This window comes from Nesoenas mayeri, assembly GCF_963082525.1.
Source record: "Nesoenas mayeri genome assembly, chromosome: 4".
NCBI lineage: Eukaryota > Metazoa > Chordata > Aves > Columbiformes > Columbidae > Nesoenas > Nesoenas mayeri.
In genome coordinates, this window is record NC_137540.1 from 78,002,926 (window position 1) to 78,023,994 (window position 21,069).

The 21,069-nt window shown below is 67.1% G+C and overlaps 1 protein-coding gene across 1 annotated transcript; it reads right to left on the minus strand.

The window, feature by feature from the left end:
* Positions 1–3,369: 3,369 nt before the first annotated feature.
* Positions 3,370–19,979, minus strand: LOC308039669 (protein O-GlcNAcase-like; the record flags this gene model as incomplete). Its single annotated transcript, XM_080343165.1, has 17 exons — positions 3,370–3,506; positions 3,841–4,012; positions 4,092–4,284; positions 4,651–4,742; positions 6,393–6,497; positions 6,728–6,813; positions 7,648–7,704; positions 7,990–8,164; positions 8,235–9,298; positions 9,809–9,958; positions 10,607–10,891; positions 11,080–11,178; positions 11,494–11,740; positions 12,243–12,373; positions 12,787–12,884; positions 17,132–17,183; positions 19,940–19,979. The coding sequence occupies 17 exons, from the start codon at positions 19,977–19,979 to the stop codon at positions 3,370–3,372; spliced, it is 3,183 nt and encodes a 1,060-aa protein (XP_080199291.1).
* Positions 19,980–21,069: the final 1,090 nt, after the last annotated feature.

A 21,069-nucleotide genomic window follows, 5' to 3' on the forward strand; every position in this document is an offset into this window, starting at 1 on the left:
CCTGCCTGCAGGGACGCGATGGGGTCGGAGCTCTGGAGGGCAGCAGAGGCTCCGCAGCTGAACTGGGCTCAGCAGCACAGCCCAGGGCCACCACAGGAGCCTGGCCACCCTGGCAGGCTTGGTGCCAGCTCCCAACGCCATCCACCTCCGTCGGGCTGGGAGCTCGCTGCCCAGAAGGCAGGGTGCCTGTGCACACTGCTCTGCTGCGTGTCCCCACGCCCAGCAGTGACACGGACACTGCTGTGACAGCACAGCCCGGCTCCCAGGGCTGGCAGGGTGTCAGCTGCAGCAGAGCACTGAGTGCTTTGCTGGGGCTTCTGACTCTAGGTCCATCCCCATCGGGCTACCTGATGTCCCCCTGTCCTGCTGTCCCCTTCTAAGCCCAGGCAGGTCACAGTACAGCACTTTGCAGCTCCTAAGAGCACCCGGTTTCCCCAGGACACGGCAGGGCCCTCAGCCCTGGGGCGTTTGCCTGCTCTGCTCTGGGCTCCCCCGGGCCCTGGAGGGGCAGCCCTGCGAGGAACCAGCTGCAGCAGGAGGGAAAGACCCTGGAGGAATGTGCAGACGCTGCGGCCACCAGCCACATAGTCCCGACAGCCCAGACAGGCTGAGGGGCAGGCGGTGGGTCTGGGGGGCCCAGGCACCCCAGAGCAGAGACACAGCCTGCTTGGAGCAACTGGGAGCTGCTCAGCTGCCTGCATGCAGCTCTGGAGAGCAGCTGGGAAGATGCGGGGCCCGCAGCAAAGAGAGAACGCACCCCTGGCTCGCACACCTCACGGCCCTTCATCGCTGCTCTCTTCCAAGGGCTAAAGCAAATTCCATCTTCATGGAAATACTGAATCTCCACCGGCCTTTGTAAACCACAGCTCAGCAAACAAGCGTCCTGCAGCCGGTGCACCGGATGCTCAGGGATACGCAGTGGCTACACAGCCCCGACACGGCACCCACAAACCCGCCGGCTCTGCTGGGCACCCCTTCCATCGAGCGCGTGAGCACCGCGCTGCCCACACGCTGTCACCCTGTCACGCCGGGACAGGCGGCACAGCCGACAGCACCGCACAGCCGCCCATCGCCGCACGACGCCAGCATCCGCAGCGAGCGCCCCCGGCAGCCGCGGCCCGCGCCGCCAGCGCCGCACGGGCACGGCGCGGTGGCCCTGACAAACGGCTTTGGGGCAGCGGCACCGCGCCCCCCGCGCGCCCGCACGGCCCCGCAGCCCGGCCCGTGAGACCGCCGAGCCAGGTCCCGCTCCGCGCCCGCCCCGCGGCGCCGGCAGCCCCGCACGGCCCCCCCGCCCCACGGCCAACCCGCCCGCACCCCGGCCTGTCCCCGCACGTGTCCCCACACGGCCCGTCGGGCTCCGCGAGTGCCGGGCACGGCTCGGCTCCCCCAGCCCCGCCGCCCCGGGACGGTGCCGCGGTCTCCCCGGCGCCGGTCCCGTCCCGCTCCATTGCCCCGGCCGGTACCTCTCGTCCCCGCGGGCTGCGCGGCTCCGGTAGCGCCGAGCGAGAGCGTCCAGCCGAGTGCCGGCGGGGCCGAGCCGGGCCCAGCCGAGCCGAGCCGGGCCGAACCAAGCCGGGCCGAGTGTAGGCGAGGCGAGTCGAGCCGTGTGGAGCCGAGCCGTGCGGAGCGGAGCGGAGCGGAGCGGAGCGGAGCCGAGCCGAGCCGAGCCGAGCCGAGCCGAGCCGTGCCGCCCCTCTCCGCCCCGGCCCGCCCTGCGCCGTGCCCGAGTGTCCGGGGCCGCCCCGCTGCCCCAGCCCGCGCCGAGCGGCCCGGCCCCGCAGCCGGTACGGGGAGGACGGGCACCGCGCCCCCCGCCCACTGCGCCGGGATGGGCCGATCCCCCCAGGGCCCCCGCCCCGTCCGGAGTGCGCTCCGGGGCCGGCACCGGCCCCCCGGGACGGAGTCTCGGAGCCGCCCCGCCGCTCTGGGGCCCGCGGGGGGACACTGCCCGCTGCAGGGGGACACTGCCCGCTGAGGGGGGGCAGCCCCGGGCCTTCCTCCGGACAGCCCAGCGCTCGCTGCCCGCCCGCGGAGGGTCCCTGGGCATCACTCCCGCCGGCATGGCCATGGCAATGGGACCCGGCAACCCGGGAGCGCCGAGCTCCACGTCCAGCCCGGGTAACCCCCGGCAGCGCCGGGACAGGGACGGGGCTGCTGCTGCCCTGCAGGGCAGCTCTCCAGGCACGGCGAGCCAGGGACAAGGGCAGGGCTGCCGGAGTCCCCCTGCTCCTGGGCTCTTGGCCACCCCTGCCCCAGCCTCCTCCTCACCGCCGGGGCCCGAGGCAGACAGCTCTGGAGGGCGCGGAAACCTCCAGCGACAGTTTGCTCCTTACACCCCTTCCAGCCCGGTCCTCAGGGCTGCAGCAGCATGGCTGGACAGACATCCCCTCCCTGGCCACCCTGCCTGTTCTGGAAGTGCAGCAGCCCCCAGGCCCACGAGGCAGCTGCGGCTGCAGGGAATGCCCAGGCCGAGCGGTCCCTCCCGCAGCAGAGCCCCATCCCGCGGCGCTGGGCAGCCCTGCCACAGCACACGGCTGCCGGCACCTGGGGCTCCTTCCTGCAGCGCGGTGCAGGGCAGGGCCGAGGGCTGGTGAGCAGCTGGAGAGGCGGATGTGTGGGGAGCTGCTTCATCTGAGGTTGCACAGGACCAGCTGTAACGACGGCTGGGGTGCGTGGACAGGCAGGGCTGGCTGCAAGCTGGGCGTGAGGGTGTGAGAGGGACATGCTGGTACCCCAACAGTTTCCCCCAAGAGATGAACCACGGCCAGAGCCCAGCGAATGCTTTATTGCCAAGGACAGCACTTCCCTTGGGCAGCAGAGATGGCAGCGGCCTCACTGTGTCCCATACCAGACCATGCGGACAAGCAGGTCCTTGGTGCCGAGAGCCAGCCCCAGCACCGGCTGCCCTGCCTAGTGCCACGCGGGATGGAGAGAGCGGGACAGCCCAGCCCGCAGGACAGGGACACCCTCTTGGCGCTGGGGCACGGTGCCATGCTCTGTGACCCGAACACGGCCCACGCGGTTCCACCAGGCCTGTGCTCTGCAGCCAGCCCAGGGATGTCGCTGGCTGCCCAGCAAAGGTGGAGGGTGCTCGGCAAGCAGGAACAGTCAGGGGAGGAGCAGAGGGGCCCTGCTGCCCAGATCTCCTGAGAAGGCAGAAATACTTCTGTCGTCAAAGGACCCTCACAGGCAAGTGCCCTGCACACATCCCAGTGACGTCCTCCTCACCCCCAGGCTATGTCCCCACCACGTCCACCTGCCCTGCTCAAGGTGCCCCCTGCTCCCGCTGCCTCAGGCCGATGCCGTGCAGCACGGGGGTCAGCACGTCTCGCAGCACGGCCTCCCTGTGCCCGCACCCCCAGCTGCTCAGAGGAGACGTCCCAGGAGCCGAGTGCCAGGAGAGCTGTCCCAGGCCACTGGCAGGGCGACAAAGCCCAGCCTGCTGTAGAAGCTCAGCTGCTGCTGGTCAGTGGCACTGACCTGGCAAAACACTCCCCGCGAGCCTGGAAGGGAGGGGAGAGGTCAGGCCCTGGCACCAGGACCCCAGTGCTGGGGTTGGCGCCAGCGGCCGGGACGCCCTCCCCGAGGAGGGCAGCCTCTCCACAGCCCTTCGGCACTGGGTGCCTGAGCAATGCCCTGAGACACGGGTCCGTGTGCCCTGGTGGGCATGCCGGGGCCAGTCTGAGCCAGGGACGGGACAGGGAGCCCCGGGGAGGGCTGAGAGGTGGGGCGCAGGTGGGGCTGGCCCCTGGCTCTGCAGTGGGCAGGGGAGCAGGCGGGACAGGGCCGTGCAGGATGAAGGGGACTCCAGAGCCCCGGCTCGGGGGCCATGCTCACCGTTGGCTCTGAGCGCACTGAGCAGGCAGATGGCCAGGCTGCGGCTGGCCCCCACGTCCAGTACGCGGGGGGCCGTGCCCAGCTGCACCAGCGAGGGGAAGCGCCGCAGCACGGGCAGGGGCACAGCCAGCGGCTCTGTGTGGAAGAAGAGCAGTGCTTCCTCCAGGGCACCCTGCGGGAGACAAACACAAGTGAGGGAGCTCCCTCCATAGCCCCATACCCGCTCCCCTCTGCTCCAGGTGCCTCCTCACCTGTCCTGGAGCTGGGGTCCCTGCGCCCAGGTCTCGGGGGTACTTGTGCCGTGTGGCCGGTAGCCAATTGCTGTCTCGCTGTTGCAGGAAGTCTTCAGCACAGAGTGCTCCGGCTGCGTAGCCGCATGGGCCACCCTCATCCTCCAGCACGAACATGTACTCCGGGCTCAGGCTCAGGAAGCTGCCCAGCAACCTGCCAGCCAGAGCAACAGCACCGCTGAGCCGCACCTGGCGCCCAGCCTGGCCCAGGGAAGCTCAGCCCTGTCCAGCCCAGCCCAGCCTCCTCCTTTCCGCCCCGGCGGGACAGCACCCCAGCAAAGCCCTGGGCCAAGGGGAGCCCCCGCAGCCAGGCTGAGAGCGGGTCCACCCGCACGGACACTGGCGCAGGGACTGCCCTCCCCGTCCCCTTCTGCACGGCAGGGCCATGGCAGCCGCGCTGCAGGCAGAGCTGGTCCCCACAGCAATGAGAGGAGGGGCCGCTGGCTCCCACCACAGCCCAGCACCGCCCTGCGCATGGCCGGGCTTGGCAAGAGGGAGCCGCCGAAGGGCCACGACTCACCTGTCACCGAGGAGGTCGGGGTGGGCCACGAGGATCTCTGCAACTTTGAGGTCACAGTCCAAACTCTCCCGGCACATCCGGTAAAGCTCTGCCTGGAAGATGCAGACCCACCTCAGCCCCGCTGGCCCTGCCCCATCCCTGCCCCATCCCTGCCCCATCCCTGCCCCATCCCTGCCACATCCCTGCCCCATCCCTGCCCCATTCCTGCCCCATCCCTGCCCCATCCCTGCCGGGCCACGGGACCAGCAGCTGTCCAGGGTGACTATAAAGGAGCGCAGCCAGGGCTGTGGCATCCCGCATGTCCTGGCCAGGGAAGGTACCAGGGTATGCGCTTCAGCCGTCCAAGGGCGCAGGCATCTGTGCCAAGCAATGCACTGAGCACCGCCTTTGCTGGCCTGAGGCTCATTGCCACAGCACGGCAACACTTCCCCAGGAGAAGCTGCATTGCAGCCAGCACCCCGGAGCGGCAGCTGCCCAGCCCAGGGCCAAGCATGCTCAGAGCAACAGCAGCAGAACCAGCCCCGAAACCCAAGTCTCCACAGAGCATGTGCAAAGTGGGACATCTCAACATTTCCTGTGTTGGTCAGAGTTGAGTTTGCTGCTGCTCGCGGGGTCAGCAGGAAGAGCACCCCGCTAAAACCTTGCTTCTCAAAGCACGGGCCCCACCGCCGCCCAGGGCGGGACAGGGCTCTCCCGAGCGCCGCTCCCGGCGCCGGCTGAAGTGCCGAGCTGGGTTTGCTCTCAGGGTTTCACTGATCACAGACATTCAGCTTGTTAAAGTTCAGCCTGATCAGATTAAATCTGACAACAGGCAGCTGAAGAAAAGCTCTTGCAATGGAAGTGCTGGCAGCTGCAGTCTGATAATAGAGCTCGCTCTCATGTGCCGGCAGCCCCGCGCTGTTACTCGTGAGCGCCGCAGCTCCACGTTGCCGGTGCCGTATGAGCAGGGGTGTGCAGCTGTGCCCGTGACGGCTGACCTGCAGCCTAGCTCTGCCTTTAGCGAGGGACGCGGCAGGGCCAGGAGCGTGTGCTCAGCGCAGGCTGTGGCACACGGTAAGCCAGGGCTCTGCTGGACTCGGCAGCCGTTTAACTCCCGTCTCTCCCCACCTCCAAATTCTCCCATTCCCTCCCTGTCCCATCGAACGGCTGAGATGTCACAGGCAGGGCTGGCAGCAAGCGGGTCACAGCTGGCAGAGGCTGCTGCCTCTCCAGTGGGAGCTGCCCTATAAACTGGGTGAGCGTTTGAAGAAGGGGCTGATTTGGAGCTGGACCCGGACAGGCTCAGGCCGTGCCCAGCGCTGCAGGCTGACGAAGGCTGCAGGAGGTCGCCATCCACCCTTGTCTGTTCCGGATCTTTCCTGGCCTCTGCTTGTGGCCACTGCTGGAGATCAGCGCCGGGGTGATCTGGAGAGCCCCTTGCAACCTGGCGACCCCAAGTCTGTGCTGGTTTATCCGCGGCTCCTGCCGCTTGCACCTGGGCCGGGTCTCCCTCTCCGGCTGCTGGCTGCCAGGGGGCAGGTGACGGCCCCTGCCGAGGCCGCCGGGGCTGGCACGCGGCTGGACACAGCCCCGGGTGACCTGCCCACGCCGTGCTTCTCTGAGCGGGTCTGGAGCCCAGACATCCCTTCCCGCCTGCACCACCTGCACTGCGAGCTCAGTACTGCGCCAGCAGCAGATGAGCACGTGTCTCGTTAGACCACGCACGGGGGAGCTCCGGCCACCCCCTCGCGCCGCGGTCTCACCTTGTCCGGGGGCAGCAGCGGGCGCAGCAGGTACAGCTGGCTGCATGGGAAGAGCGGAGGTGGGTGGTAGAAGAGGTCACAGCTGTTCCCCACGGGCAGCAGAGCCTGGAAGAGACACGGCCCAGCAAGGAGCAGGTTGTCCCGGCTCCAGAGCTTGTCCGGAGGCAGCGGGAGGAGGGTCCCTCTGGGGCACCCTGAGCCTCGGGAGCTGCAGCCGAGGCACAGAGGCCCAGGGCACCTCTGCCTTCCCGTGACCCAAAGGCAGGGCCGGCAGCAGCAGTGGGTCCCGCTCGCCCGCGGCTCCTGCAGCCCCGCAGCCTGGCGCGGGCTCTCACCTGCAGCTCTCCAAACAGGCCCCCACGGCGTGCCCAGGGCTCGGCGTCCCCCCCCGGCAGGATCGGGGCAGTGATGCTCTTGCACCCTGGAGGCAACAGGCAACAAATACATGTGAGGTGAAAAAAAACCTGCTGGGCTGAGGGAGATCAGCCTCCACTGCACAGCAATGTCATGACGCACACTGGTCACAGCTCCAAGGGTCTGTCCCAGAGCCATGCGGCCCCGCACAGGACCTCGCCTGGCCACGGCAGCCAGCCGCACGCCTTCCGTGACGAGGCCTGAAGGGGGGAATGGGGAGAGGTGCGATCTTGCCTCCACGAAGAGCGGGAGGTAAGACAGCTGCGGGGTACAGCGGTGGAGCTGCAGCCTGGCACGGCGTGCGCCTGCTGCCCTGCACACGTGGTTCGAGGCACAGGGCCCGTCCCACACTGGACCTGGAGACCCTCTCAGGTTGTCATTCGGTAACAGGTCCTGGCTGGTAAGAGATAACAAGGCTCACAGAGCAACTAGGGAACCCTAAACCAGAGGAACTGGGGCTCCCAAGGTGATGCACAGGCATCCAAAATCCAGCCTCATCTCTGCCGCCCGGGGCATTACTGCTTCCACTGCTTCCCATGGCTCCTGGATCCCTTCAACCAGAAAGGACAGGAGGTGCCTGGATTAAAAGGCCTGAGGAACCGTGCCCTAGGAATAGGGCTGTGAGAGATGGTGAGGAGCCGCTCCGACGCCTGCCCTGTCCCCGCAGCGGTGCCCCGTCCTGCCTCGGTGTACCGGGCACGCAGGGCGCCGGCCTCCCTGTGGCCATCCCGCTCTGCCGGCCGCGGGGTGCGGGGGCAGCCCCATGGCCAGCGCCGCTGCTGCGGGGCTGCAGGTGACCGGGCAGCAGGCGGGAGGGGAACTGGGCAGCACTGGTACTCACAGCCAAAGCAGCTTCCCCAGGTGCCCTCGGGGCCGCGGTCGCAGAGGAGATGCCCATCTGCAAGGGAGGCGAGGCGGTTACGTGGGTACAGCTCAGCAGGACGTGTTCTCCCAGCAGAGACCCTGCCACCGCCTGCTGGACACAGGAGCCCCAGGCTGCTGTGAGGGGTCCAGGCACCTTCACCTCCTCAAGGGGAGGAACAGTGGATCACCACAGAACAAGCCTCGGATGCGCGGGTGTGCCACAGTGCCCAGGGGCCGCTGCCCTTCGGGGAGTCTGGGTTTGGTGCAAACAGGGACCGCAGGGCGCCAAGGCTGGCTCAGGTCTGGCACCAGCACGCACCCAGCCAGAGGACGAAGGCACTGGCAGCCAGCAGCACGTTGCGGATGTCCCAGAGGTAGCGGTGCAGGTCGTAGAGCAGCGCCCGGCCGGCGCTGCTGACCAAGCGGCTGTGCAGGCGGCAGATCTGCGCGCAGAGCAGCTGGAAGGACTGTGCTCGGCCGCGCCACCACGTGCCCTGGGGACGGACGGGCGTCAGCGCAGCCATGGTGGGCACCGGCCCGCAGCGGCGCCTGGACCAGCCTTACCCCACTGGCATCGTCTGCTGCCGCCGGGACACCCACGCTGAGGCTGTTTGCCCAGAGCCACCGAAAGTGCTCCAGGAGATGCTGCGCCTGCGACCCGTGGTGGTAGGGCAGGTAGAAGAGCTCTACCAGCATCCGCACCTCGTCCAGCGTCAGTGGCGCTGGGGGGTTGGACCTGGCCTCCTCTGGGGTCACCGGGGCTGTGGGGTTGGACCTGGCCTCCTCTGGGGTCACCGGGGCTGTGGGGTTGGACCTGGCCTCCTCTGGGGTCACCGGGGCTGTGGGGTTGGACCTGGCCTCCTCTGGGGTCACCGGGGCTGTGGGGTTGGACCTGGCCTCCTCTGGGGTCACCGGGGCTGTGGGACCAGACCTGGCCTCCTTGGCAGTCAGTGGTTCTGTGGGCCCAGACCCAGCCTTCTCCAGAGTCAGCAGGGCCATGGTGCTGGACCCAGGCTCCTCTGGCGTCCAATGTGCTGGGGAGCCGGGGCTGGCGCCAGCCCCATCGGGGAGCGGGGCTGGGGAGCCGGGGCTGGCGCCAGCTCCAGGCCCTGGGGGTGTCTGGGACATGTCAGCCCTGCTGGCCTCGCGCTGGGCGCTGCAGGGGGGCTGCGAGGGGCTGCCACCCCCTGTCCTGGCATCACTGGTGGGAAGGGGAAGGTTCTGGCTGGCACTGGCCCTGTTGCTGCAGCACATGGCAGGGCCTGGGCTGTGCAGGGTCTCCGTAGCCACCGGGGTGGTTGTGGACGGGGAACTCCCGGCCGCGCTGGGCAGAGCAGAGGGCTCGCAGCTCTCTCTGCTCCCTGTGGGGAGCTGGTCCCCGGCCCCTGTGGGGCTTTGCTGATTGTCAGCAGAGGTCCTGCTCCCGCTGCCCTTCCCAGGCTCCGAGGTCACCTTCCTCCGTCCCTGCCCCGCTGCCACGCCGCAGGGCCCACGGCCACCCTGCTCGGCCCCGCCGGGAGCACAGCCGTGGGGCTGGCGGTCAGACGCCACCTCCTGTCCTCCGGAGCCGGGCGGCAGCCTCGCTCCTCCCTTCAGGCTGACGCTGGGGTGTCCCAGGGCCCTTCCTCCTGGCAGAAAGGAGCAAGGGGGTGCCCCGCTGGCACCTGCATGGAACCTGCTGCCCACGGGCAGGACAGCCCTAGGGCGGCTGTGCCGCGAAGCTCCATCTCCACGCTGGCGGGACCAGGGAGCTGCCAGGACCGAGGGCTTTGGTTCGCTCTGTGCCTTTCAGGCTGCCGTGGCCGCTGAGGCTTTGCAGAGGCAAACACTGCGAAGCACCAAGCTTGCTCCTGGCTGGATCCGCTCCTCCAGAGCCGTGCCACAGCCTGGGCCGGCACGCTGCCAGCCGAGGACATCCCCGCTGGGCTGCGGCTGGGCCAGCAGCACCCACGGGCAGCACGGCACGAGGGACACCCACAGCCGCCCACCACGGCACGCAGACCGAGCAGCAGCACCCGCCACAGCACCCCATCCAAACGGGCAGGGACGGGGCTCCCTCACCCACTCAGCGCCCAGCAGAGCCCGACCAGCACTCCGGGGGGGCTGAGGGTGCTGCACAGTGAGAGTTCACCACCTACCTGGCTCCAAGGCCTGCTGGTTTATCTCGGCCACCCAGTCAAGCAGCGCCAGCTCCAGGGCCTCCTGGGGGCTGTATGTGCCCTCCCGAGGGCTATACGTCCCCTTCTGTGGGCCTTGGCTGTCCCTCAGGGCTGCTGTAACCTCCAGCCCTAAGGAACCGGCGCTCATCAGCCTGGGCAGTCCCATTCTTCGCTTGACACAGCTGTTGCACACCACACTGGGGCAGGCAGTCCCTCCCTGACACCCCAGGGAGACGCCCCCGGGAAGGATGCCATGCCCAGGGGTGCCGACTGGTGCCCATCTGGGTGAGACACCTCACCCAGCTGAGACAGACACCCCATCCCGGTGACACCCCACTCCGGTGAGACACCCCACCCTGGTGACACCCCACCCCGGTGACACCCCACCCCGGTGAGACACCCCACCCTGGTGACACCCCACCCCGGTGACACCCCACCCCAGTGACACCCCGCCCCGGTGACACCCCACCCCGGTGACACCCCACCCCAGTGACACCCCGCCCCGGTGACACCCCACCCCAGTGACACCCCGCCCCGGTGACACCCCACCCCGGTGACACCCCACCCCAGTGACACCCCGCCCCGGTGACACCCCACTCCGGTGACACCCCACCCCAGTGACACCCCGCCCCGGTGACACCCCGCCGCACTGCCACGCGGAAGCCTCAGAGCCGAGGCGCGGACAGGCAGCGACGGCCAGGCCCTGTCCCGGGGGCACGCGCCCCCTGCCAGCCCCGGCGCCCTGCGCAGAGCTGCCTGTGCGCTGGGACCGGCTACCTGCGTGATCGGCGCGGGCACGGCTCCCCAGCTCGCTCTGAAACCAGCTGCCCAGGGTGTGTATGGGGATGAAGTTGGCCTGGAGCTCGCAGTTGGGGTTGAGGAGCAGTCCGCGGAGCCTGGACATGAGGCCGGGGGCACGTCCCGTGTAGGGGCCCAGGAAGACACGTCTGCAGTCGTAGTCGTTGGCGTAGAGGTTGTCCCAGATGACGGGGCGGCGCCGCAGGACGCCCTCCACCTCCTCCAGCAGCGTGGCCGAGAGCTCTCGTGACACCACCTTTGGGCCTGGAGCACCACAGCACGGACACGCGTGGAGCAGCAGAGCACGGCCCGTCACGCGACAGGGACGTACACGTGGCCGGGCGCCGAGTACGGGGCAAGGGTCACCCCCAGCACACGCTCCCCGGCCGGCAGAGCAGACCCACAGCCCGACCCGCTGTCAGCCCCACGGCACCCCCAGCTCCGGTGCCCACCTGTCCAGATGACGCCGATCCCCGGGAGCAGCTCCTGGCCAAGCGTCAGCAGGTAGCAGGACTGGCTGGGGCCGGGGGAGCACAGGGAGCTGCAGTACTCTGTGGGGAGAGCAGAGAGCAGCCCCGTGGGGCAGAGACCAGGAGAGGAGCGGCTGCCTGGGACCAGCGGGCAGGGGCGGGGAACGCGTGCACGGGAACCAGCGTGCACGGCTACTGCCGCGCCAGCCCGTCTGCGCCGGGTCCCGTCCCAGCCCTGAGATCCCCGGGGCTCCCGCAGGAGCGGGACGGGCCCAGCCAGCTCTCAGCAGGCACGGGCGCTGGTGCCGCCAGCCCCGGCTGCTGTGGGGGGCCAGGGTCGGTCAAGCACCGGGCCCCAGGGGTGGGGGGCTGGGACCGCGCTGCTGCAGGCGGTACCTGTGGGGCAGAAGAGGAAGACGGAGGGCTGGCCCAGCTCCTGGTACGCCTCGTTGGCCACAGAGGCCTGAGCCTGCGCCAGGGACGGGAAGACGTCTCTGTCAGCTTGGCACATGCAGGGGTCGATGTCATCAAAGAGCAGAGCGAAGGAGTGGCACCCCATGGCAGCCACCTGTGGGCATGGGCACGGACTGCAGGGATCCCTGGGCAGCAGAGAGAAGGGAGGCAGCAAGCCCTGGACGAGCCCCCGCTGCCCGGGCAGGGGTCTGGGCGCCCAGACGGGCACAGTGGGCAGCGCAGCCCCCGCCGTGTCCCCTCCCCAGCCGCTCCGTGGGCACACGCCAGCCCCACAGCCACGGCCCCAGAGCCGGGCACGGCCGCGTTTGCCGGAGGTGGTGGCCAGGCACGGCGCAGGGCAGCGGCCGCCGGGCTGTGCGCGGGCAGCAGCAGCTGCCAACAGAGCAAACCGCTGTGCCGGCGGCTCTTCACCCTCCTTGCGGGGCCAGGGTCAGCACCACCTGCACCGGCGAGCTCTGGGGCTTGACCGGTCCCTCTCCTGCCCCAGCGCTGCCCAGGCACCGTTACCGAGACGGGGACAGCACAGCTGCCACCGGGCACCCCGCAGCTGCTCCCCGACATGCAGCAGCAGGAGGGGTTTACAGACCCCGCCAGCCTTTGGGGTGGGCATGGGGCTCACGCACAAGCTCCTGTGCCCCTTGCCCAGCGGGGGGAAGGAAGGACCACGGTACCTGCCTGAGTTTTTGCTGCAGCAGGAGCCGATCCCCAGCACTTGAAAACACCATGTCCTGGCCAGCAGAAATGGCGAAAACGAACTCCACACCCTGCTCCTGGGCGGCTTCGATGAGAGACTGCATGCAGGCTGGGGACAAAGCGGGTGCTGTGAGCGCGGGGAGGAGGGAGATGGAACCACAGTGGCCCAAAAGGAAGGATCTGAGGGCATCGTGAGGCAGGAGAGAGCACCTGGAGATGCCCAGGGGAGAGTTTCCAGCCCCTTGGGAGATAGAGGGCTCTCTGCAATGGTCTCCAGGCCCTGGCACATTCAAACATATTGCCAGAGCCCCGTGGGGAGCTCCCTGTGCTGGGTGGGCTTGTGGGCAATGCCGTGCGATGGGGTCTGGGAGGCTCCGTGCACCGGCAGGGTCTGGGGTTGCCGCCATGGGCAGGTTCTGGGCAAGAAGAGCGGTAACAGCCCGCCGGAGCCGGGCTGGGACGCAGCGCTCGCTTCCCCCGCGGACCCTGCGGCCGCCATTCGGGGCGCAGCGGAGCCTCTACCTGCCTCGTGCTCTGTGTAGGGCTCTCGCCAGAGCAGCCGGTGCTTCAGCTCGTCCTTGGGCGCGTACATGTAGCAGTTCAGCTCCCGGCGTTTCAGCCTGTGCAAGGACAAGAGGTCACCCGCGGCTCCAGACGGCTCTTTGTAAAGCGGCACTGGGGCAGGTGCCACCACAGCGCCAAGAGCCCGTGTCCCTGTCCCTGCACGGATCTGCGCCGGGTCCCGCAGTGCCAGCCCCGGCCCACACAGCGCAGACGCGATTCCACCCCAGTGTTCCCAGCGCCAAGCCCAACAGCTTGTATCGCTTAGGGACCCCTGGAAAGATCGCGCATCTGGATGAGAAGGTCTCGGAGACCAGCTGGACATTGTCCCCGGGGGATGGGTTAACACCCTTGCTGTGGAAAATGTGAGTGGGAGGGACCAGCTTGGCCTAAACTGCCTGTTTTAACCACTTGACAAAGTCTGTGATGATGAAAAGCTCCATGTCCTGAGCAAGGGATGGAGAAGGGGCGAGCGGCCAGAGCAGCCTCAGGGCGGACAGGGGATCCCGGGGAGATGGGAACCAAGCGGCCAAGGAGATGAATGGGGCTGGCGCTGCAGGAGCAGCTCCGTGTGCTGCAGCTCCGTGTGCTGCAGTTCATGTGCGGCAGCTCCGTGTGCTGCAGCTCCGTGTACTGCAGTTCATGTGCGGCAGCTCCGTGTGCTGCAGCTCTGTGTGCTGCAGCTCCATGTGCTGCAGTTCATGTGCTGCAGCTCTGTGTGCTGCAGCTCCATGTGCTGCAGTTCATGTGCTGCAGCTCCGTGTGCTGCAGCCGTGGGTCCGGCTGCGGGCTCCATCAGGCCAGACCCCCTGCGGCTGCACCGCGGCTCTGCCAGGGCCTGCACTGGGTCCTGAGCCACCCACACACCGGACACAGCGGCGTCCAGATGTGACTCATGGGGACACACGCTGGGGCGAGACGGGGAGGAGAGCTGCCCCGTTCTGCAGCTGGAGGGAAGGGAAGGGAAGGGAAAGGAGCCAGAGGGAGAGCAGCGCCCGTCTGCTCGGGACACCAGACTGCGCCGTCATCAGGCCCTGGCCTCGGACAGCACAGATTCCTTCCAGAATCTCCACAGTAATCCCAGACTCACTGGAAATTATCGGGATGGGGCAGACGCGTACCTAAACAGCGCTGCTGGCACCCCTCTATGGAAGCTGTCTGATATACTCATTTATTTTTATTTATCCTCCTCAGTAGACAATGTTTTACATGTTCCCACAATGGAACAGACCAGGAAGCACTTTGTGTCCCACATGATGCAGACACCTCATCTTGTTTCTTTCCAGAGCAGAAAACACTGATGCTCGTAGTGCTCACACATCCCAGTCCTGCCCAGACAAGGCCACCGTCAGACCTCAGCCCGCGCGTACTTTAAAACATCACATGCTGGTTTCCTTTCCTCACGTTTCCCCAAAGTTCCTAAGCTACATTTTCCTGTATCTGCATCTCTGGTCCTGCACTCGTGACCAGCACAGTGTCACCAGCGCTCCCCCAGCACCACCAGCACGCTTCCCACGGTGCTCGGCTGCCAGCGCCGGCACAGCCCCGGCACACGGCCCGGCAACACTGCCCGCTGCCACTGCACTGCCCGCGCCAAAACCACTGCACTGCCCGCTGCCACTGCGCTGCTCGCGCCAAAACCACTGCACTGCCCGCTGCCACTGCGCTGCCCGCGCCAAAACCACTGCACTGCCCGCGCCAAAACCACTGCACTGCCCGCTGCCACTGCACTGCCCGCACCAAAACCACTGCACTGCCCACTGCCACTGCACTGCCCGCTGCCACTGCACTGCCCGCGCCAAAACCACTGCACTGCCTGTTGCCACTGCACTGCCCACTGCCAGTGCACTGCCCGCGCCAAAACCACTGCACTGCCCACTGCCAGTGCACTGCCCGCGCCAAAACCATTGCACTGCCCACTGCCAGTGCACTGCTCGCGCCAAAACCACTGCACTGCCCACTGCCACTGCGCTGCCCGCGCCAAAACCACTGCACTGCCCGCTGCCACTGCGCTGCCCGCGCCAAAACCACTGCACTGCCCACTGCCACTGCACTGCCCACTGCCACTGCACTGCCCGCGCCAAAACCAGTGCACTGCCCACTGCCACTGCACTGCCCGCTGCCACTGCACTGCCCGCGTCAAAACCACTGCACTGCCCACTGCCACTGCACTGCCCACTGCCACTGCACTGCCCGCGCCAAAACCACTGCACTGCCCGCTGCCACTGCACTCTCCGCTGCCACTGCACTGCCCGCACCAAAACCAGTGCACTGCCCACTGCCACTGCACTGCCCGCATCAAAACCAGTGCACTGCCCACTGCCAGTGCACTGCCCGCTGCCACTGCACTGCCCACTGCCAGTGCACTGCCCATGCCAAAACCACTGCACTGCCCACTGCCACTGCACTGCCCGTGCCAAAACCACTGCACTGACCATGTTGTCACCAGTGCACTGCCTGCGCCAAAACCACTGCACTGCCCGCTGCCACTGCACTGCCCGCACCAAAACCAGTGCACTGCCCACTGCCACTGCACTGCCCATGCCAAAACCACTGCACTGCACACTGCCACTGCACTGCCCGCGCCAAAACCACTGCACTGCCCACTGCCACTGCACTGCCCATGCCAAAACCACTGCACTGCACACTGCCACTGCACTGCCCACATCAAAACCAGTGCACTGCCCACTGCCACTGCACTGCCCGCTGCCACTGCACTGCCCACTGTCAGTGCACTGCCCATGCCAAAACCACTGCACTGCCCACTGCCACTGCACTGCCCGCGCCAAAACCACTGCACTGACCATGTTGTCACCAGTGCACTGCCTGCGCCAAAAACACTGCAGTGCCCGCGCTGTCCCCAGCACACTGCCCGTTCTGTGACCAGCACGCTCTCCTCACTGTCCCCAGCACACTGTCCATGTCACTGTCCACACTGGCACTGCACTGCCTGGCTCTTGGCCACGGCGCTGCCCACGGCAGGTCCTGCGGGGCCCGAGTCTGTCACTGGTCCTGTCCCTGCAGCTCATCCTGCCCACGGCCGGTGCAGGGGCAGCAGCTGCCAGGACACCCCTGTGTCTCTCCTGAACAGATCAGCTCCCATCCCAGCACAACTCTCACTGCCAGCCAGCGGCAGGTGCTGCCCACATCCTTCCGTGCAGGGACACATGGTGACACACAGACATACATGGCGACGCACAGGGGCACAAGGGCCACCTCAGCACCAGGCAGGGATGCACCTTTAGCCTCTGGCTAAAGTCACCACCTGTGCCCACGGCTGAGCGAGGCGGGTTTGCTGTGCCATCCGTTCCACAAGGACGAGCGTGGCCCCAGCGGGCCGGGCTGACCGGAAACAGCCGCGGTGCCTCGTGGGGACAGGGCACGGAGCCCCCGGCAGGGTGAGCTGGCCGCTCGCGGTGCGCGGCAGCCGGGACACACGTGCTGTCCTGCAGCCAGCGCGCCCGCCGGGCTGGCGCTGTGCAGAGGTGGGGCAGTGGGCATGGTCCTGCCAGCTCAGCACTCGAGGTGGGGTGAGCAACCCCGTGTTCTCTCTCACACGGATCCGACTTCCCATTCCAGCCCCTCCACCTGCTCCCGACACCCTCCTGTGCACGGGCTGCCGCAGCCGCCCGCTCCGCGCTGCAGTGGGGCAGGGCAGCTGTGCCGGTGCCTCCGGAGGCAGCACTGCCGGGCTGGTGCAGCCCCACGCTCTTCCCCAAACCCTGCCCAGCCGCCACAGCTCTCCCACAGCGTGGGCAGCAGGTCTGGCGCTGTCCCCTGACCCCACCGCTCCCCATGGCAGCAGGTCCTGTCCCCTGACCCCACCGCTCCCCATGGCAGCAGGTCCTGTCCCCTGACCCCACCGCTCCCCATGGCAGCATGTCTCTCTCCATCCCCTGTCCCTCGCTGCAGCTCCCATGCCAGCCGGGCACCCCCCTGCACGAGGGCCTGGTGCCCACCCGCTCCCCCCAGCCCCTTCCAGGCCCCATCCCCAGGTCCCCATCCCAGCACATCTGGCTGCAGCTGGGCTGTGGCAGAGTCCCAGCACCCTCTGCCGGCACAGGGCAGCACAGCCCACATCTGTCCGGGCATCCTCAGGCCGCCTGTCCGTCCCCTGCCCCTGGCTGGACCCGGGCGCAGGAGTGCACTGGGGGCGCCGGGAGCAGCCGGAGCTCCCTGGCTGCCGCTGCCCCAGGGCTGGCACCGTGTGGCGTCCTCCCCGCTCTGCCCCCGCAGCACTCCGCCTTCCACCCCGGCACTCCACCGCAGGCAAGTACCTTCGGACAGGAAAGTTCAGGGTACTTGCCATTGAAAGAGAAGTTTCCTCTGTTCCATAGACCATGGTCTCCCATAGAAACCTGTAAAAGTGGGAAAAAAAAACACAACACAGCACCAAAGTGCATTTGTAACTGCCGTAAAATCAAGTCTCTATGTGCTGTCCCCAGGTGGCTGCTCTTAAACCCAGATATCCGCCAGCTGTTCACCTCTGGGCACGTCAGAATCGTTATCCTGACAGGGCCCTGCAGGGTGCTGGTTGCCGGTCCGGGGGTCCGGTGCCGGTGCCGCCAGACTTCCCGGAAGAGGCAGCTGGCAGGAATTACACAGAGTGGCTGTAACCGGGGGGGATTTGCACAGTGAAACCGAGCCTAGAGGAGACAGCTGAGCGCTGGCTGCGTTACAGGGCACTCGAGCAGGAACTCAGGGTGCACCAAGGCACATCCATCATAGAGTTTTCTGCCTGGGGATTTTCTTCTTAACAGAGACTGGTTCTGTCCCTCTTTGCATCTCCCTGTGTCTGTGTAGTGTCAGGCTGCGGAAGCAAAGCATCATCACTCCCACATGGGCTGTAAAAGCTGCTCTCTGTCTTTAACCACTGCAAAAATCAAACTGCACCAAAACCGCACTGACAGATCTCCCCTCCACGCTGCAAACACGCACCTGCACTGCGGCGGGGCAGGACTCGGCGGTGTCCCTGTCCCACGGCCAGTGTTCAGGTTAAGAGCACACACAGCCTTCCGGAGCGCCCACGAGTGCTGGACTGTGGCTCCACAAGGTGTTTCACAGACACCTTGTCCGTCCCCCACTGGAAAACACCCTCCCCATGAGCTTGCAAGGGAAAATCCAGAAAGGGACAGCACACAAGGAGGCAGCTGGCTGCTAACAGACCCTCGTCAACGCCCGCAAGGACATTGCCCTTCCAGAAGGTTCACACCGACAGAGCCGAATGCAGGAACTGCAGATCTGGACTCAGCAAATTCCCCAGTGTTCCTAAACGTTTCCACGCCTGCCGCCTGCGGGCGCTGTGCCTGCGGGCACCGGCGTCCGACAGCAGCTCACCCAGCGCTCTGAACGTGTCCACGCCTGCCGCCTGCGGGCACTGTGCCTGCGGGCACCGGCGTCTGACAGCAGCCTGCCCCGCGCTCTGGGGCTGGGGACAGCGGCCGCGGGCACTGCTGGGCGTGCAGCGCCCATTCCCCCACCGAACCACTTCCAGGGAAGGGCCCGTCCTATTTCTGCACGTAGGAAGACCTGGGAGGCGCAGAGTTGTGTGCAAAGCCAGCGAGAAAGAACATCTAGTGGACAGCAGGCTCAGTCGGGGACAATGGGAGAACAGGGAGGTAAATGTCTGTGGCGAGATACAGATTTGACAGCTTCTTAAAGACGAGGTTAAGAGGAACCTGTGTGTTCCAGCATCGACCTGAAATTTAGCAAGAGAAGGATCTTTAACATTTCAAGTCTCTGCAAGAGCCGGCAGCTGCAATGGGAAGTCTCACAGAAAATACGTTGTGTCTTGAACAGGGCTGACGCCGAGCTATCAAGGCAGCTTCCTAGATTTGGATGGGCTCTGCTTTGTGGGCAACTTTTGAATCAGTCAACACACTTTCCGGCAGACGAGGCCACCAGGAGCAGATATTCAGGGAAGTGGATGCATTTGCTGAACTGTGCACCGCACAAGGGCAGATCGCAATTACCCTGCAGTCTGGCAGAAAGGACCGGCTCTCGGCGTCCGGCACCAGGCCCAGAAAACAGCCACGTTTGCCAAACACCCGAGTGCACCCGAGCTGGTCTGTGCGGGGGAGGCCCTGCTGCCCACTTCCCCGGGAGGGGCCGCCCCGACGCCCGGCGCCAGCCGTGGGCAATGGCGTGGTCGTTGCACCACAGCACTGACCATTATCTTCTTTTTCTGCCTGCCTGAACATGTACACTGTTCCATCTACTCTGAAATAATATATATTTGTCCCACACCACGCACAGGGCCAAATATGTGGCCACTCAGGGATCAAACATTTTACCCAAAGAAAGTATTTCCACGATAAATAGATATTCCATTTCCCAACCCCCGGAGCCCCTGCTCAGCTCACAGTGAAGTCCCAGGAGTCCCCGTACAGCACCTGCCTGCAAGTCCCTCACTCAGGCTTTGCTGTGAACTGACAGGACCTTGCAAGTGTGCTGCCCGCCCTGTACGCGTGCCCTGCCAGCAGCAGCTCTGTTGAAAACGCCCGTGCTACCGGGGTGAGGGAGCCTGTCCATCCTGTATCAATGATTCTTGTCTGACTCGTATTTCTTTTCACTATCAACTTCCCCACCCCTGTGCTTTCTATTGATCTCGTGTTTATTTGCACGGCGGTTTTGCTGCTCCCGGGCAGGGCGGGCACGGCTGCCGGGAAGAGCAGAGATGCTGCTGCCCGCGGGTGCCAGGCCTGGCCCCACCGCAGCGATGCTGCACAAACAGGAGCTGGGGGAGCGGGCCGGACCGGGCTGGGCCACACGGAGCTGTCATGAGAAAGCCGGCTCTGCCGGGCCCGGCGGTGTCCTCGGGCAGGGACGGGGGGCACACACGGGCTGTGCTCCCATGCCCCGGGCAGGGAGAAACCCTTCAGGGTGCTGAAGCCGGGAATGGCTGCGAGATGCAGCAGTGATGTGGGGAAGAGCTGGGCAGCGTCAGCAGGGGGTGCTGGTCCATCACCCCCGGGCAGAGGTGGGGGGTGTGCAGGGGCCCGATCCCTGACTCCCCGACACCCTGGGGGCTCGGGCGCGGCTCGGGTCCCGGCGGCCTTTCCTGGCCCTGCTCGCTCCGAGTGGGCCGGGCGGGGCCCCGGAGAGACCTACCTACCTTCCACCACGCCGCAGAGGAAGCGCGGCCGCCCCGCCATACCGCTGCTGAGGTGGGCGGAGGGACGGGGGGGTGCGCGGAGGGATGCAGGGAAGGACAGAGGGGTGAGCGAAAGGATGGAGGGACGCGCGGAGGGATGGAGGGTGTGCGGAGGGATGGAGGGACGCAGGGAGGGATGGAGGGTGTGCGCAGGGATGGAGGGTGTGCGCAGGGATGGAGGGTGTGCGCAGGGATGGAGGGACGCGCGGAGGGATGGAGGGACGCGCGGAGGGATGGAGAGTGTGCGCAGGGATGGAGGGACGCGCGGAGGGATGGAGGGACGCGCGGAGGGATGGAGGGTGCGCGCAGGGATGGAGGGTGCGCGCAGGGATGGAGGGACGCGCGGAAGGACGGAGGGTGCGTGCAGGGGCTGCCGGAGGAGCGGCTCCGCCGCCTGCCCACCCCCGCCCGCCGCAGAGCAGGGGGCGGCCCCGGCGGGTGGCGCCGCGGCGGGGCCGGGGGGGGCGGGAGACCCGCGTAGCCCCCGGGCCGAACCGCCCCGTGGTGGGCCGGGCGCTTCGGCCCCTGCGGATCGGGCGGGCGCAGCTGCGCGGTGCCGCGCGGGAGCGGGGCCGCGGCCCGGGGCGGGCTCGGCAGCCCCTCGGCAGCCCCGCCGGGCCGACCCCACCGCGCCGGCAGCGCGGGGCGCTCAGGGCAGCGCCTGGTCCCGGCCCGCAGCCCGCTGCCCGCGGCAGCCCCGGCACCGCGCCCCCGCCGTCCCGCCGCGGGGTTCTCCCGCTGCAGGCCCAGGGCAGTTGTTTTTCCTGCTTTTGCAGCGTCCGGGACCCAACAGCCCCAAGTCCGAGCCCTGTCCCCAGCGGCCGGATGCCATTGTCCCGTTGTGCTCGGCACCGAGCTGGCACCCACCCGCGGTGCCTCATGCCGGGCCCAGGCTATGACGCCTCTGGCTTGCCAGGTTCATGGGATCAGGACTGTTCCATGTGCCTTGCACGTGCCTCACCTGCTCGTGCATGTCAGGCTGCTATTTGCCTTTCTGACGCTACTCTGAGCTGCTGACACGTTTGGCTCGTGATCCGCTCCTTCCCACAGGTTCTGGTTTGCAGAAGTGCCACGTTAGTTCCCCATCGTGC